Source organism: Phytophthora ramorum (assembly GCF_020800215.1).
Source record: "Phytophthora ramorum isolate Pr-102 chromosome Unknown Phyram_PR-102_s0006, whole genome shotgun sequence".
Taxonomy (NCBI): domain Eukaryota; phylum Oomycota; class Peronosporomycetes; order Peronosporales; family Peronosporaceae; genus Phytophthora; species Phytophthora ramorum.
In genome coordinates, this window is record NW_027150652.1 from 2,266,191 (window position 1) to 2,283,186 (window position 16,996).

The 16,996-nt window shown below is 54.0% G+C and overlaps 5 protein-coding genes across 5 annotated transcripts; 2 read left to right on the forward strand and 3 right to left on the reverse strand.

Moving 5' to 3' along the window:
- Window positions 1-30: 30 nt before the first annotated feature.
- KRP23_7589 (uncharacterized protein) lies at window positions 31-2,091 on the reverse strand (the record flags this gene model as incomplete). Its single annotated transcript, XM_067892924.1, has 2 exons — window positions 31-1,349; window positions 1,461-2,091. 2 exons carry the CDS (start codon window positions 2,089-2,091, stop codon window positions 31-33), a joined length of 1,950 nt encoding a protein of 649 aa, XP_067744757.1.
- A 1,610-nt stretch (window positions 2,092-3,701) lies between these two features.
- KRP23_7590 (Rho GTPase-activating protein 27) lies at window positions 3,702-5,777 on the reverse strand (the record flags this gene model as incomplete). Its single annotated transcript, XM_067892925.1, has 1 exon — window positions 3,702-5,777. The coding sequence occupies one exon, from the start codon at window positions 5,775-5,777 to the stop codon at window positions 3,702-3,704; it is 2,076 nt and encodes a 691-aa protein (XP_067744758.1).
- A 3,194-nt stretch (window positions 5,778-8,971) lies between these two features.
- KRP23_7591 (uncharacterized protein) lies at window positions 8,972-9,697 on the reverse strand (the record flags this gene model as incomplete). Its single annotated transcript, XM_067892926.1, has 3 exons — window positions 8,972-9,072; window positions 9,138-9,230; window positions 9,298-9,697. The coding sequence occupies 3 exons, from the start codon at window positions 9,695-9,697 to the stop codon at window positions 8,972-8,974; spliced, it is 594 nt and encodes a 197-aa protein (XP_067744759.1).
- Window positions 9,698-9,986: 289 nt separating this feature from the next.
- KRP23_7592 (uncharacterized protein) lies at window positions 9,987-13,621 on the forward strand (the record flags this gene model as incomplete). Its single annotated transcript, XM_067892927.1, has 3 exons — window positions 9,987-10,467; window positions 10,524-10,884; window positions 11,863-13,621. 3 exons carry the CDS (start codon window positions 9,987-9,989, stop codon window positions 13,619-13,621), a joined length of 2,601 nt encoding a protein of 866 aa, XP_067744760.1.
- Window positions 13,622-14,489: 868 nt separating this feature from the next.
- On the forward strand, window positions 14,490-16,962 carry KRP23_7593 (Protein aardvark; the record flags this gene model as incomplete). The annotated part of the gene is made up of 4 exons (XM_067892928.1): window positions 14,490-15,780; window positions 15,863-16,453; window positions 16,521-16,649; window positions 16,706-16,962. The coding sequence occupies 4 exons, from the start codon at window positions 14,490-14,492 to the stop codon at window positions 16,960-16,962; spliced, it is 2,268 nt and encodes a 755-aa protein (XP_067744761.1).
- Between the last annotated feature and the right edge of the window lie 34 nt (window positions 16,963-16,996).

Below are 16,996 nucleotides of genomic sequence, written 5' to 3' on the forward strand. Positions count from 1 at the left end.
TAAACCAAACGACAACGATCAAGCGTTCGTCTAGTACCTGCTAGAGCTGTCCGAGTCGACGCTAAAGCCGCTGATACGCGAGCCCTCGCGACTGTAAGGGGACACTCCAGAGCTGTACGAGTCTGCGCTAGAACGCGATGCTCGGAAGCCGTACGAGTCAACCGACACCTCGCTCTGGTGGCGGGACTCGTCCATAGCTTCCGAGAAACCCGTAGCGCGAGAGTCCTCGGTCGCCCGCGAGTCCTCAGTAACGCGGTAGTCTTCGGTGAAACGCGATTCCACCGTCGCACGCGACTCATCCGTGGGACGGTAGTCCTCCGTGAAGCGCGACTCGACCGTCGTACGCGACGACATCGAGAAACCCATGTCACGGTTGGAGTCGTGGTCGCTCAAACCGGTGATACGGGACGTGTTGTCTTCAGAGAATCCGCTCACGGTGCTGAATCCACCAATGCTGCCGAATCCGCGGGCCTTCAGCTCAGCCTGCTCCATCGAGTCGAGACGGGAGTCCATGCGCGACGACTCCGAGTCGTGCCAGTCACCAGGTTGCAGGTATTTGTTCTGTCTCGCCGACACAACCGAGTCACCGAAGTTGGACATGGATGTTTCGCTTTGCGCGCCTCCGGCAACGGACGAAAGGTCCGACATGTTGCTCATGCGGTAGGAATCGATCTCAGCCTCGTTGTGTTGCCCGGTGGGTCCTGAGGCGCCGTAGCTCACCTTGTCCGAGTACTCATCGGTGTCCAGACTGCTCCTCGGGATGGAGTGAATCGAACCCCCGTTGCTGGAATTCAGCTCCGAGCCACGCTCTGCCGAGGCCATGATAGCAACAGAAGACTCGTCGCTCATCATGTTCATCGTCGCTTTGTCGTTGTTGCGAGCCGAGATGTTGGCCACGTACGTGAGGTCGATCTTGCCGCTGCCTCCACCGTGGCCATTGAGAGCGCTGTCGTCCATGTCGCTCGACATTGACGGCGAGTTCAGGTCAAAGGCCTTGTTCGCGTTCATGCGCCGCTCTTTCCGGCGGCGCATGACGAAAGCGAAGCCCACAACGCCCACGATACAACAGCCAACGACAGCCGCTATAATGATCACGCCGTTCGTGCTGAAGAAGTTTCCGCTGCCCGAAGAAGTGGACGCCGTCTTCGTTGATTCAGACGAGCCCGAGTCGGTCTGCTGCGTCGTGTCACCCGAAGTCGTCGGTGCCGTAGTCGTTTTTGAGGTGACGCTTTCCTCATTAGTGGACGATCCCGACTTCGAGGTCTGCTCCGCCGCACTGCTCGAGGTGCTGCCAGAGGCGCTCGTCGCGGTGTTCGAGCTGCCGGCCGAAGAGCCAGCGTCCGAAGAACCTGTGGAAGACGACGGCGCCGAAGTTAGCGGCGGGGCAGTTGTTACGGGCGGAGCAGTGGTTGACCATGAGGTCGCACTTGATCCACTTGATGATGCAGTTCCTACGCTACCTGTGGTGGATGTCGACGCGGACGAGATGACCGTGTCCGCCGACACAATGCTGACCTTCTTGAAGACAATGTACTCCTCCGCTGAAAGGCTGAGCGAGGCGTCACCGGGCAGGGCCACCAGGCCCACAATGATGTAGTCTCCGGCCGTGGCCAGCGTGAACGTGTTGGTCTCGAGGGCCTTCGTGCCATCTGCGGCGAAGGCTCCGGTGCTGGTTCCGTCGGCTCCTGTCAGGGAGCCGCCCACGTTTGTGGCACAGTTGGTGCCGGACGTGCAGGCGAACATTGACGACGTGGTCACGGCGCCCGGCAGTCCCGAGGCTGAGTCGATGGCGTTCGGGAAGATGGCGTTGCTCAATCCTGAGTTGGCCTTGGCCGTCCACTTGACAGTGACGACGTCGCTCACGTGGAACTCGGAGGCCGTGAGTGTGAGCGTGACGCCCACAGGGCAACGGCCGACGTTGTTGGCCTCGAGCGAGTCGAAGTTGAGAGTGCCCACCGAGCCATTCGTGGACGAGATGCCCATGCAGTAGGTGGTGGAGCCGTCCTGCGTGAAGCCCGAGTCGATGTTTGTGGCCTGCACGGCGCCCAGTAGCACAGCCACCGCTGCGGCGAACGCAGAGACGACCTTCATCCTGCTAGACAAGTAAGTTTCTCGGAGGAAAAGTGCGGCGTGACTGCTGTCCTGAACGGGGCGGGGCTGTTGGCTATTGACACTGGTCGGCGCTGGTTCGACGCCTTCGATCGGGTCGAGCGCCAGCAACAAAGAGCAAAAGGCCGAGCAATCTGGAAATGACTTGCCTAACTGACTCCCCGTGGGTCTGGTCGGCACAGGCAGAGGAGAGTCGGAAGACAGGCCTCTCCCTGCACGAAACATGCTGTGCGCCTTTACTTTTCGCCACGAAATGAGCCCAGCTGGTTCTGCTGCAGAGCACCGCATTTCTGCACTGAAGCACTGGAAGCCTCTCCCGAGCCCCGAGCTGCTGCTGTTGGTCGGGCGCAGCATGGAACGCCGCCACGCCCGACACGCATTGGACACATGGGATTAACCCGCCAAATGACCCGCGCCGCAACGTTAATTCTTGTAGCACAACCTGCCGGTAGGCAGGTACCGGCTGCTGAGGGCTGTAGACTTTCGCGGTTGGTGCCGACGCAGTTCGTCAGCAAGGTGGTGTTGGTCCGATCTAAGTATCCCGACGAGTGGGCGACGCCCAAGGTGGACAATGCTTTCACTATAGAGCGCCGAGGCTGCGTGGAACTCGCGCGCCTCGAGGATCGGCAAGTTGCAGCTCTGCATGAATCAATCGCTCGCAGTTCATACTTATTGAAAACGATCCAGCCGAGGATCGACTGAAGAATGTTGGTTGTATGGCCTTTATTGTCTGAGGTCGCTGCCTAGGAGAGGTAACAGGTAACAAATCCTGCTTCTCCGGACCTACAGGGGACACACCACTTCTAAATACATGTACTTCAGCCGAGGATCGACTGCAAGAAGTTGTTGCAGGCTTGTCCAGCATGACAAGCGTCAAATTGCATGCCACTTTCTGGTGCAGAGATCGTCCCGAAGGTCCGATGTCCGCGACGCAACAACCAAGCGGGCGACGGCGCTTGCTAGCCATCACTCGGCGATTGCACTTGCGGTGAGCTAGCGGGTGCGTATCACCCGCAGTCCAGCACCTAGCATTACGCAACAATGCAATGCCCCTAGACTGCCACGGGCTCAATCTGTAGAAGCGCAATGGTACATGTACATGTCGTCGTAGCCTTATTTCGCGGCATGGCGGCGACTGTCGCGGAGCCATATTGCTCGCTCTCTTCCACGTACCGCCATGAGTCCACACACCGTGGGCGTCGCCGTCTTGTGGCGCTTTCGCTAGACTCAAAGGCAGGTGGCGCGTTACTTCTCGCGTCCATCCAGAGCCACGCTGCGGCCAGAATGCACGACAGCACATTGTGCTTCCGAGCTTCTGGACGCCCCACGTTTCTTTCGGGAACATTCACGCCGGGCAGGCGGCGGGCGCCACGATGGCAGCCAAGTGACGAGATTACCAGCAGCTCTCCCGTCTATCCAAAACCAGGACGCCAAGACACTTGTGCGCCAAGCTCGGCCGAAGCACGTGGCCAACAGCTGAACAAATAAGACAGCAACGTGCGAGGACTCATGCCCAACGCGTAGCACGCATATCATGGTGTCCGATAAAAATGGTTACTGTATCCGGTCCCCTACGAGTACTATTTGGTAGGTCAAACTGCGATGCTGTAGGTATCTTCTCCGGCAGCATTCATAGCCCTGGGCTTCATTGCGGCAAAGTCTGCAGGCCGCTCCCAGCTCGTCACCAATGTCTTCACGTTCACGTAGTACGGCGCCTGGCTCGCCGGGTCGATGTACATGACCCACGCACTCGCTGCACTTTCAGCTGTTGCCTCGGACTGGGGCAACGCCACGACCTCAGCAGAGCCATCGGCGGGCGGCTCCCACGAGCTCTCGCCGGTCTTGGTGTTGTAGTAGAACATCTGGCCGCTCGCCTCGTCCAGGAACTCCTGCCACTCCTTGGGCTGTCCGCTTGTCGGGACGTCCGCTGTCGCGGTCGTGTGTGGCGGATGCGAAATTATGCCGGCGTAGTCCGGATCTGCTGGGGCTGCCCACCGCGTTTCGTTCGTGGCGGGGTTGTAGTAGAACGACTTGCTAGTCGTGCTGTCCACATAGCGCTCCCAATGCGGTTGCACCTCTGCGGCGTCAGCGGTAACGCTAGTTTCGATCAGGACAGTACCTGTGGGCTCTTCCGTGTCGTCGGAGAACGCAAGCTCGGCCAACATCATGGAGGTGGGTGGACTACTGGTAGTAGTGTCATCACTGGTGCCAGGTAGAGCAGCGGGTGCCTCCACGAACACCGTATCCTCACCACTCGTGTCTTTTGAACCATCAAAGAGATCGAACGCATACTCACACGAGTCCTTGCGGGCCCTCAGCATTGCATCCTCTTTCGATGGCTCCGCTTCCTCGCTTGCTAGCGCTCTCGGTGACATCTCAGCGCCTATCTCTCTACTCACCGAATCCGGTGCAACTTGCTGGGCCTGAACATTGATTGTATCCACCGCCACTGCAACAGTTGCCACTGGGCTCTCGCTCTCGCTTGCCACCGTGTCGCCGGTCTTGACCTTCTTGGCCTTTTTCCTCCGAGCCTGGCGACGCTCCTTTGCCAGCATGAACCTCAGCTGGTCGAGAATTAGTCGACGCCGAACAAAGCATCGATATTGACCTTGGATCTTGCGAGTCGCTCGGTGGTGCTCCGCAGGCGGCAGCATGAAATCTTGGTCGACGACTTCGTTCGCGTCGGGCTTTGTCTGTGGTGTGAGGTTGTCAGTGGTTGTCGGTACGAGCTGTTCCTCCGCCAGGGCCTCGTGATCACCGCTGGTTACATCATTTGTATTATCGGGGACCTCTTGCCCGGAAGCTTGAATGGCCACACCGAGTAAATCCCCCTTCTCTTGCTTTGCGTTGAAATCCGTCACCGCTGACTCAATGGTGGGCGGGATAGGAGCGGGCTCCTCTGTCGTCGCAGAACGCATTTCAACGGTCGAATCGCAGTCGTTCAAGACTTGAGAGCTTTCGTGCTCCAAGGGCGAGGCGGAATCCCCGTCGTTGTCTTCACGTACCTTTACAGACTCCTCCAGTTGAGTCTCTACATCCGTGGCAGCCTTTGCCGTCGCCGACATCGTCGATCCCAACTGATCGCCACGTTCGACTTGTTCTCTACACGACGGCGGTCGAATGGAAACACTCTCCGATTCAAGCACTTTCCGTGACGAAACTCGCCTCAAGAACGACCGAGTTACTTCTTGCTGGTAGAGTAGTAAAGGGTCCTCTACATTGGCGTGGTCTTCTGGAAAGGAGGCTTGTGCAGGCAACCTCGCGGCACTTGCAACTTCTACAGCAGTGGATTGAGAGGAAGGTCTGTCATCTACATGCGCCTCAGCTTTGGTCTTCTTCGGGGTTGCACTTTTGCCACCCTTCTTGACCTTACGCTTTGGCGAACGAGGCACGCTCTTAGCTTCGGTTGTAGGGTGATCGTTTGTGTCTGGGTCCGCAAGTTCACGGTTCTGTATCGACTGACCAGCAGTCTCGCGACCTGTATTTCGAGTATCCGTGCTCTCCTGTTGTAGCTCATTTGTTGGGCTGGCTTGCACGTCCGCGTGCGGAGTTAGCTTCATTTGCGTTGGCTCTTCGTTGGCAAGAGCAGCCTTTGCCACGGTTTCGCCAGCTTCCTTTCTAGTGTCTTCCGTGTTAGTATCACTCATCCTTGCGCTGCTTGGGTCCATCGACGTACTACACTCTGGTTGCAGGGCGATAGATACTGTTGCATCAATCGCATTATCCGTGGCCAGGGTCGGTGGAATGCTCGGAGTGCCGTGATCACTGTCGCGGTTTTCATTACGTTGATCGTGCAGCGTGTCTTCCAAGTGAAGTTCACGAAGAGTTTCACCTGCAGCGATAGCATCGGTAGTTCTGCTGGTTCTCGCAGGTGCAACTTCGTTTGCATCCAGCAATTCTGCCCGGTTACCTCTGAGATGAGCGTGTGTATTCTTCGAATCACTCTTGCTGAGCGCAGGTTCATGCTTTGAAGTAGACTGGTGGTCAGCGATGCTGCGAACGTACAGCATTTCCCTCGACGTTACACATGTGCTGGGGTCAGAGTCGCGGTGTCGATGCTCGATACGTTCTTGGCTCTCCGCGAGGCCATCACAATTCGGGGCAGGCAGCATTGCAACGTCAATTCCATTCGTCACCATTGGCCTGGAATCCACATTCTCTTCTCGACCAACTTTGAAAGAGTCCTGTGATACCAACTGAAAGTCATGAGCACCAGGATGTGCAGTTGCAGCCAAACTTGCGGAAGAATCAACATTTTCTTGACAGCCAACAAGATCAACCGCGCTTTTGTTGCTACATGGTGGGTCTTGCTGCTCCTCGCACACCTCGACGTTCTGCACAATCTTATTAACATCCAAATCTGATGGTAGCTCGTCTCGTGTATCCGCGGATGCTGCTTCCTGAGCAAACGGGGGAACTTCTGCTGCCAACTGGACACCGATTTCTTTGGTTGGGCTCATTGCGATCTCCAGTGTGAGCAACGTCACGACACTTCGTGCTCCTTCCGAAGTACTTACTGTTAACCCCCCCTCACTCAAAGATGTAGGCGTTTGCACCGCACTATTACTCTCCGGATCAATTGCATTGCCATTTCCAGGACCAGCAAGCTCATTCGTCACACGACCATTGTCTCCAAGAGGTATTAATACGAGAGGTATTACCTCCTTCTCTAGCGATTCTTGTGGAAACTCTACCGGCGAAGGCTCTGTATCCTCTGATGATAGTCCGATGTTGGCTTGTTCAGTAAGACCTTCTGCCAGGTACCCCTCTTCGATGGTCGCGCTTTCTCGTCTCCTTGCGCTTGTTGTCTTTTGCTCGCCGTAATCGTCCAATTCATTTGGACGTACACCACCAGGTCGAACGCCTTCTTCGATCCCAGAGGTTTTAGACTTGCTATCTACAGCTTCGTCAGTCGACAAGTTATCTCGAGCATTTTCGCTCCCTGGAGAGCGAGTGGAATCAGCCGCCGGGGACACTTGAGAATGTGCGTCAGTGCCTGCATATCTGAACGTGATGCTTGCTTGATCATGGCAGGAAGTCTCCGATAGACCGTCATTTATCGATTGGTATTCCCATAAATTCGGAGGCAGCTTGAGCAGAGGTACGATCAATTTCGGGGTTCTCGGCGATGCACTGAACAAGGGCTCACTTTCTGAAGCTGATTGCAACGTATTCAGGACGGGCACAGTCCATGTAGATCCACGAAAGTCGGCATGATTCGCTAAATCGTTCTCTTGGTTCCCTTGGGAAACCGGAGCGTCGACGTCGATTCCTCGATTCGAAGATTGTTTCACAGCTGACCCTGGACACGCACGCTTCAGATGGTTCTTGCTGTCAGAGGAGCCCTTGATTGCCTTCTCGATCCTCCGAGAATCGTTCGCTTTGGCGATCTTGGCATACTGCTGTGTCTTCTTCAACTGATCTTGCACATGCATTGACAGGCGCAAGTGTGACTTTGCCTGACTTTGAAAAGCTTCTAGCACTTGGGCGATACGTTTTTCTTGGGTCAAATGTGCTTCACTGGTTTCTGACGATATCCCTCTGATAGCAAGCGAGCTCGCTGAACCCGACGGCACCCATGGCACTCTGGCCGTTATAGGAGCACTTGATTGGCGCTGCAAGGAGGATTCGTATCGCTGTTTATCGTGTTTCGAGACTTGGTTTACTGGTTGGATCAGCTCTTGAAGCTGCCTCTCGGGGGGTTTCTTGCTCAACAGCTTGCTGCGCCTTCGTGTTTTATCTTGGATAGCTTGCTTGTCTTCTCTAGCACTCTTGCCTTTATCTTGCTCGCTGGCGCGAGATGGTTGCCGACCCTTGCCCAGCATCATTTGGCGATCATGTTCCTGTTGCCGCTTCTTCCGACTTCGAGCGAGATGGAGCCCACTTCCACAGGCAAGTGCCGGGCTGTGACCTAGCGGCTTGTCAGCTCCATTTTCGTTGCTCCGTCTCTTTCGTCGTCGGGTCCTGGGTTTTGCTTCTACCGCTTGTTGCTGCTGAAGAGTATTGTACAGCAGCTCATACGTTTCGAGCTCTAGTCTGCGCAGTGTGCGCTGCTTAAACTCGGGCCCGCGAGCTAGCATTTCTCTCCACTTGGAAGGGTTTTGTTGGATAGGTGGCTTCCACGCTACTTCGTTCTGCGTCTGGGTCGCATTTGTTGTGCAAGACATCTCTGATCTGGTCTTTGCTGATTGAGGACGCTGGCGCGGAGCGAATTCGTTGCTTCGATTGCTCGTTGCATTCGTTTCTGGAGCACGCCGCGCTAGTGATGCTGACTGCGGTCGAGCTCTAACCACCTTTTTAGCAGGAGTGGACTGCCAACCTGCTGGAGGACTATCACGCCCGGTAGCTTGAAAAAAGTGAGCTTCAAGTGCGGCAGCTCGCGTCTCGAAGTCCAGCGTATCAAAGTCATTCTCCACGTGGTGCTCTTCCAGTTGCCGTATTTGCTCTGCTATACGGTCCACACTGAGCCACTGCATGGTTGTTTTGTCACGAGGATTTTCACGGTCCTGGTCGCGATCGTAAGACCACTGCGACATAAAGTTCCGCGTCGCTGGATCGGTCATGGTGAAGGAGTCCCGGGAGAACGTATCAAGCTACTACCAGGAATAAATGCCGTCCTTGGTCCCCTACTTTCGTGAAACTGTTTCACGCTCAAAAATACTGCGTCTATTGTCGCAGTTCCAGCGTCTCGAATACCCCCGCACCTGCAACCAAGTGAAATGACAAAAGACAGGAGTACCACATCAAGGTTCAGAGGGTGCCGTTCCTTACAAATTCTTCTTCTTGTGGCTATCCACCACGACTTCCGACTGCACTGTCATTTGATGTGATACAATCCAGCACCGCTCGCTTTGCCCCCTCTCTACTTCCGTTTCTTCTCCGCCCACTTGTCCGAGCCGTAGCACCCCGCCGCGCCAGCGCCCACCGCCACCACCGAGTTCCGCACCGCCGACCACTTGCCGCCTGCAGCAGCACGACAGTGAGCAACCCTCCTACTATCAACTTAAAATCATCATCTCTCCACGTACGGAGCAAGAGCGAGGGCACGCCCACCACAACCGCCAGTCCTGCTGCTGCCACCTCCGGGTGCTCGCGTCGGAACTCGTTCGCCTTCACCAGCTCTGCAAACATCCCAGTAACCCTCATCAATATAATTGCACCAAAAATAACAATAATTGCTGCACGGACGCTGCTGAGCGACGGCCAGCGCGCCTTTCACAGGCACCAGCTGCCCGTCCGCGAGCTTCTTGGTCTCCTGCAGCTGCATCTGTGCCGCGTATAGCTGCGCGTTAAAGCCCTCGCGCGCCTCGCCCAGGACCTTGCGCAGCTGCGTTCCCTCGTCGCCCTCCGCGCGCTTGAACACGTCCACGACGGGCGCCACAAGCGTCTGGGAGGCCTCCCATGCCTGCTGCGCCGTCTCGCTGATGGCGTGGCGCGCTGAGCTCGTGAGTTCCTTGGCCTGGTCCACGGGCCCGCTGGCTGCGTCGCGCACGCTCTTGGATGCCTCGTCCAACTGCTTGGATGCCTCATCCAGCTGCTTGGACACGGCATTCACCGCGCCGTCCCACGGCTTGCCCTTGTCCGTCATCTTCGATCTTCGATCCTGTAGTGGTGTAGTGGCCCCACGTGCTGGAACCGGCGGTTTTATTAATGCACTACAGTGACTGTTTTGTGAGCTCATAACCTCTATTTTGTTATTGTTTGTTTAAACAAATGCCATCCTATCGACTTGCTGATTGCCTTTGGTACGAAACGTTACCTCTATGTTTCAATTGATGTAGAGTATTAGAATGTCATTCCTTTCACTGTACACTGTACCTCACTTTGGTGTGCGTCACATCTCCATCACTTCGATTATCACTAGGTGGAACGGTACGATGGAAGCAGCTGAGAAACAGTTAGCGCGGGCGCTGACGGCACTGATAGAGCGCGAGTTCCCGCTCTCGCGTGGTCGGGAGACGCGCCTGGACGCGTACTTGCAGCTGGAGGAATTGCTGCGACTGGAAGATTCGGAGGCCTCCGTGGTGGAGCTGCAAAGACAGGTGCCAACGCTTCTGCGCGAGTTCCGCTTCGACCTGCAGCAAAACTCTCTCAGCGACGTACTGCAGGTAGCGCTGCGCTGTCTGTCGTACCTCATGCATCACCGCAGCTTCGCCGCGTCCTTCTCAGACGATCACGTGGCCTTCTTCCTGGGGGAACTCGTGCGCCTCCTGTTCGCCACGCCGGACCAGAACACGTACAAGCTGTGTCTCTGGTGTCTCACAGTGCAGAACTTCCCTAGGGAGCGACATAAGTTCTTGCCGCGGACGGTGGAAGGTCTGGTGCAGGCAGTGGTGAACCCGTTCAAGTCGCGTGCAAGTACGTGGCTGGTTGAGAGGTTGGGGTGGCAGGGATCGAGACTGACTGATATTTAGTTGAAGTGCAGGCGTTGAAGGGGCTGCTGTTGTTGCTGGTCAAGTATCCGGAGCAAGTGGGGGTGGATGGCGCAGTGCTGGGCATCTGGGTGCGGCCGATTGCCAGTCGACTGTCGAGTAGCGAGCTCTTGACGAGGACGCAGGCGAGACTGCTGCTGGAAGAAGCGAGTAAGCACTTGTCGGAGTGGTCGGACGAGACTAAGAAGATGGTGCAGGATTGCGCGGTGAAGTACCTGTTCCCTGTGATGAAGAGGCATATGGACCATGATCACTTGAAGGATGCCATGCAGGTGTGGCAGCTGACGATGGTTCTGTTGAGATCGAGGTTCGCAGCCGATCTTGGAATGCTCAACCAAGTTTTGTACGTGCCGGAAAAGTGTATAGAAAATGAAGACGCAGCAGTTCGGTTGATGACGATGCAAGCATGGGCACAACTTGTGGATGTATTTCACGACTCTAAGGACTGGATATTTAAAAAAGCGGTGGTGAGTTTGTTGGCGTGGCCGATTGAGGTGTGCTTAAAGCAGGAGCTGCTACTGAACGTTGTGGAAGCAGCATTCACGTCCTGGCGAAAGATTGTAAGCGTTGCAGTTCAGGACTTCAACGCGTTCTGTGATTCTGATGAGTCGAAGAAGCAAACCTTGCCAGGTTGGAAAAACTGGTTTGGTGAACTTGTCGTATCTCCTTTGCTAACGTTGATGAGAAAGCGATCTGGAACTAAGGACGGTAGAATGCATGCTGTCGAACTTGAGCAATTTATTGACTTTGCAAAACGGATATGGGAGGCTCCCGAGTCTGGGAAAGCCAAAAGCGGCCCCGCGCTAAGTGAAAGCAGCAGTAGCACCACCATGGGAGGATCATCTTTGGAGCTATCCAACAAGGGTAGTGGGCTAAGTCCAAACGATAGTCAAAGTTACGACCGTGTTCGTATCACCTCCGATCTCATCGGTCTTGCATTTCTGCTGGAAGACGTTTCTGGTGCTGTTCAGACCTTAATCATGGTATCTGATGAATGCCGTGGAGCGTATGGCAAAACATGTGCAAATGAGCTAGCGATAACTATATGGAGGGGATTTTGTCAGCGTATCCACTCGAGTAGCAGACAAGAAAGAGCTTCAAATGCGGCATCAAGATTTGGTTTACGCCTTCTGCGGATGTCTATCGATTTTTCGTTTGGAATATTGACTTCTCGATCGACTTCTGCCGATGTGCCAAGCGATAAAGATGGACGAAACATTGAGGATCAGAGAAACCCAGTAGTTGTGGCGTCTGTAGGTTTTGGATTAGAGTGGCAGTTGCGGTTGTTGGCTCCGCTCGTGTCTGATATTGCGCTTCCCAGAGACCTGCAGACTGCGGTTCTTCATTCTAAGAGCAAGCTATTCGATCATATCACTCGACGAATGGATTACCTGAAAGAAATGTACGTACAATGCGCGACGGTGTTGATGAAATGGGAAGAAAGTGAAGCTGACGAAGCTCAGGTTAAATTTTCATCCAAAGCAAACTTGCTGCCATACGTTGCGGTGAGTTTGCTCTTTGACTACGCTGTCTTCGTGGATGATATGAATAACGACCATGGGGATGGAAAACAGTGTACGCTAAAGTATCTCGAAGTTGTTATCAGAAAGCTCGTGGAAAGTGCAAAAAGTTGCAACCAGCAGTGCTCGCCTGGCCTAGAGAGCGTTATTCGGTTTTGCGAGGATGCTGTTCGTGCAGCCCATGAACTAATCGATGAAGATCTGGCTGAAGGGCAAAGGAGCATGCTTGTTCAGCTCGCTATCATCGCTAAGAAGTTAACGGTGCACACCTACGAAAGCCAGCAGAATGCTTCTCTGCTGCTAGATTTGCAACAACCTCGTACTAGCGTTGCTATTCCTGCTACTGCCAGCACTGCCAACGATTCTTCTGACACGGAAGAAAAACGTGCAGACGTAGTTGTACGAGAGTCTGAATACGTGTCGGCGTCATTGGATACGAGTACCTCCTCGCCATGTCTACTGAGTGGGGAGGTTAGACCGAGTGAGAGCCCTATTGACCCCAGTCCAGCCTCCTCCGTGGATGAGCAACCAAAAGACCAGACCATGGTCGGGCAAAGCCCAGATCGTGGTGGGACCCTAGGTGAAGCAGGAAAAACTACAGGAGAACAGGTTACAGAGACTTATAGTGCTAAGCCGCAAGCCTTACCCTTTGGTTCTCAATCGGCCCCTCCACAACTAACGACTCACAGCAGCAGAGGTACTCAGCGCCCAAGCGTGAAGGAGCCACAGTGCGTTTACCCGGATCTGGTCGGCTGTACAGAAGCAATCGCATCACTGTATCGACACTTCCCGATGGGATTCAGACCATTTTTCTCGTTCTACAAAGTGAAAACCATTGGCGACCTGAGTGCTTTACCCGTGGAAAGAGTGAGAACATTTGGGCTGAAAGAACCTGTAAGCACAGTTCGACGGGCTCTTGAGGAGTTTAACGGGCGGAAGGACCGCATGAAGTCTTTAAATGGTAGCCCTTTCCGTCAAAGAAGCGGTTCGACAAGCACAAGTCCAGCGATTCCTACACCGTCTCCACACAAACCACCAAAACGATCATTTCAACTTGACAGCGTAGGTGCTGCTCCGCTGGCACTTGAGGTGCGCCAACACAAGCGCACAAAACGGTCTCTGGTGCTGGATGGAGGAGACGTGGAAGAGGAGAGCGAAAACACCCGTCGAAAACCCAAGTTGGCAGACCGAGTTACGTTCTGTCTTCAGTCTGGAGAAACGGGTGAAACTCGTATCACTCGTCCTGGCGAAGACTCGCAGGATCAGTTGAAGCCATCGGAGAAGCTTGAAGAGAAGGAGAGTGTTCAAGAGAAGATGGACACGTATACACTAAAGCTACTCCAGCATCTGCGTCGATCAGCATACTACATAGACAAACTCGTGACTGAGGAAGAGAGTATGCAGAGTGAAGAGGCGAGTCTACAGACCAGCATTGCAACCGTGGGCGGAGTTATCACGAACTACCAGGAGGCCCATGATCTGGTATCAAGACTCGCATCGCAGCTTCAAGTGGCAGCCGAAACGAGTTCCAAGCGATGCCGCAAACTCCTGGATAAGTGAGACCAGCAAGGATAAAAATACGAAGATAAACGAAGTTGAGACAAGGTTTTCTCGGCTAGGCGTCATGGAATGCATAGTGCCGTGGACTGGCTTGGCTATTGAACACTGGGAAGTGGCCCTTGACGAGAACAAAGAGTGCGTGCTCGCTCAGACGCCGCACTGGAGTGTACGCAAAGGCACTTGTAGTGGTGCTCCTGTAGCGCTATACTCCTGTCGATCGACGCCGCTTAAGTTGGAACTTTGGACGGTTGCTCTCGACACTTTACAACAGTCTGTAGCGCCATATCCTCATCCAAATCTTCTCCAGTTCCTTGGAGTGGTGGCGCTGCCGGAACAAGTTGAAAGTGATGTACCGCCCCCAAGCGAATGTGTCATTATGGAGTACTTACCGGTTAGTTTATACGACGTGCTGCATCGCGACCATGTTTCGTTATCACGACGGGAGATAGCTTTGATTGCTCTTCAGGTTCTCCGGGGGCTCTTGTACTTGCATCGCAAACAGCAAACGCTGGGTGTTTGCCTAACCAGCAAAAAAGTGATGATGGATGGAACGAACGGCGTGAAGCTGCGTCGATTTGGACTCGAATTGGTCCTACGATCTGGCAAGGCTCCATCGAAGCTGTCGAGTCCTGCGTTGAAGACTGTGTACGAAATGGCACCTGCACTTCGGTCAGCATCAAAGTCTTCTAACGGGTGTTCTTCTGCTTCATCACCCGGCTCGTTATCCCCACCTCAACCTAGCTCTCTAGATTCTCATTGCTCTTCTCAGCCTGGAACCTCAGCTTCGTCTCCCGCTGATACATTAAGGGGTACAGAATTCACGTCGACAAAGCAAGATCTCTTCGCGTTTGGAGTTCTTCTACTCGAAATGTGTGCGTGCGAGAAGCCTACCAACGAGCTGTTCAACCGGATATCATGTGCAGAACAGATTGACCCAGTTTTCTATAGTGTCCTTCAGCTCACGTTGTCGCTTGGGGGTGCAATCGCGACAGAGGAACGGCGGACAAAGTCTGCGCTCGTTACTACGGAGGAGTTGCTGAATATGCTTGTTGCGAATGAGCAGCAGAGAGCAGTAGAAGAGCTGCGATTGTCGTCGTCGTCGTTTCCCTGTTTTTTGTATGCCGATCGGTATTTTGTCAACAAGGAAGCTGAGATTGTGGAAATCAAGCTGCGAGAACGAGATCTTCGTGGAGAAGTGGACTTGAAACGACTTGCTGCCGTAGAGCACGAGCTACTGGAAGAACAGAAAAATTTCGCTGTTCTCGTTCTCCAGTTCGAACAAGCTCAAAAAGAGAAGGCGCAAGAGACAGCGGAAAAAGAGCAGTTGCAAACGCACCTCAAAGCGAAAGAGCAGAGCCAGCGCCAAAGTAACGAGGAGATCAAGTCACTCTTGTCCAAAACGCAAGAACAGGCAGAACAAATACTAGCGCTCCAAGCTTCTTTGGACGATGAGCGTGGGAAAGTGGAGGTGTTGAAACTCGCAAAAATCAGTGATGCTGAAGAGAAGCAGGGACTTCTCTTTGAAATTCTGAAGCTGAAGGAGGAGAAGCGCAAACTTACCAGCGACAAGCAAGAGGTTGAAGCTGAGTGTGCATCAATTGCTCGTAGGGTAGGCGGTGAAAAAGAGGCCCTGGGGGATCTTGAGGGTCGGTTAGCCCAAGCCATTCACCGCTGGGAAGAAGAGCAACTTCTGAGGCGAAAAGCTGAAAGACAAGTCGAAGCTATTAGTCGGCAGCTGCTGCAAATGGAGGAGGAGCGGTGCAACTACTCGAGCGTTCTACAACAGAGCCCAGCAGGCAAACTTGCCCCAAAAGCATCACTTTCGTACGTGCTTGCGCTCAAGGATAAGGAAGTTGAAGAGCTTTCTTGTCAACTCCAAGATGCGTTTGATTGTCGAGCATCTCTTCAGCAGGATATTGCTCGGTACAAAGGCGACTCGAGTACCGTCAGGGCTGAGAAAGGTGCTTTGCTAGCGCAACAGGCGGATATGCAAAAGGAGTTGCTCTCGTTACGTTCTCAAATCGAAGAACATGAAGATGTCGTTGCTGGGCTGAAGAAGCAGCTCCAGAACGCCAATACGGAAATTCAGGCTTTGAAGTCCCGGATCCTGGATTTCGAGGAAGAATTGGACCGACAAGCGCAGAAGAAAGCAAACGAAGGTAAATTTCAAGTGCGAAAGCAATACCGGACTTGTGCACTGTCGTATCTAATCTCGTTTGTTCCTGGTTGGTATTCCTGCAGAGAAAGCCCGGAAGCTGCGGCAGTGTTTAACTCCTCAATGCGATGCACCTCGATTTCTGGTAGGAGCATCAGGATATTGCAAAGAGTGTGAAGAGCGTGTGGGGCCATCGTCTTCACGAGATCTGAAACAGCAGCAACACCGACGTCACCGCAGTTGGGATGATTCAACCATTGGTGGCATTGGCGTCCGCAAGAACACCAAAAACATCCCGATCATGAAGCTGGTTCGTGTACTGAGTGGACGTGGCGACAACCGAGCGGAGGAATCAGATCAACAACAGCTTCTTGAAGCGCTCAAGCAGCTAACAGCTCTTCTGAAGTCTGAGGAAAGCCTCAAAGATGACTTGCCCGAATGTCTAGTCATCAAGTCGGTCCTCACACTCATGCATCAGCACAAGAGTAGTCTAGTGCTGCAACTAGAGTGCTGTAAGTGCTTAAGCGTGGCTGTGTTTAAGCACGACCGGAACCGTCTCATCGTAGTAGCCGAAGGTGGTGTTGAACCTGTGCTGGCCGCAATGAAGAATTTTCAGTCCGAGGCCAAGATGCAGGAAGCGAGCTGTGTTTTGCTGACAAACCTGGCGCACAACTGCGGTAAGATAAGACTGTCGCTGTGACTTTAATGTTTTGTCGATGACTAACACGTGTGACGTTTTGGCAGAAACCAACCGTAAACGGATCCTGGACGCAGGCGGGATTGATGCAGTGCTGCAAGCTATGCAAACGTTTCCGGAGCTGTATGGCGTGCAAAAGCGTTGCTGCTGGGCTCTACTGACGTTGGCTGGATCAGGTAGCACGGACCATTTGTTTTGCTAGTTTCCGTGAATTTACTAACTCGAGAGCTAGACTTGATGTGCGACAGCATTGCAATGCGAGGAGGGCTGGGCGCTATCATCGCAGCGATGCTCAACTGCCCAGCAGATGAACACGTCCAATTTTATGGGAGCTGGGCGTTGGTCAACTTGCTGTCCGGTACTGAGCGGCTGCAGGCTTTTGCGCGTCGAGAAGGAGTGCGAGAGGTGGCAGAGGCAGCGCACGCGTGCTTTCCTGGGCATGAAGGCATTCAGGAGAAGACGCTGGAGATTCTGAAGCTGCTTGGGTGATGGCGTTTGTAAACTTTTCTATAGTATTTTATTC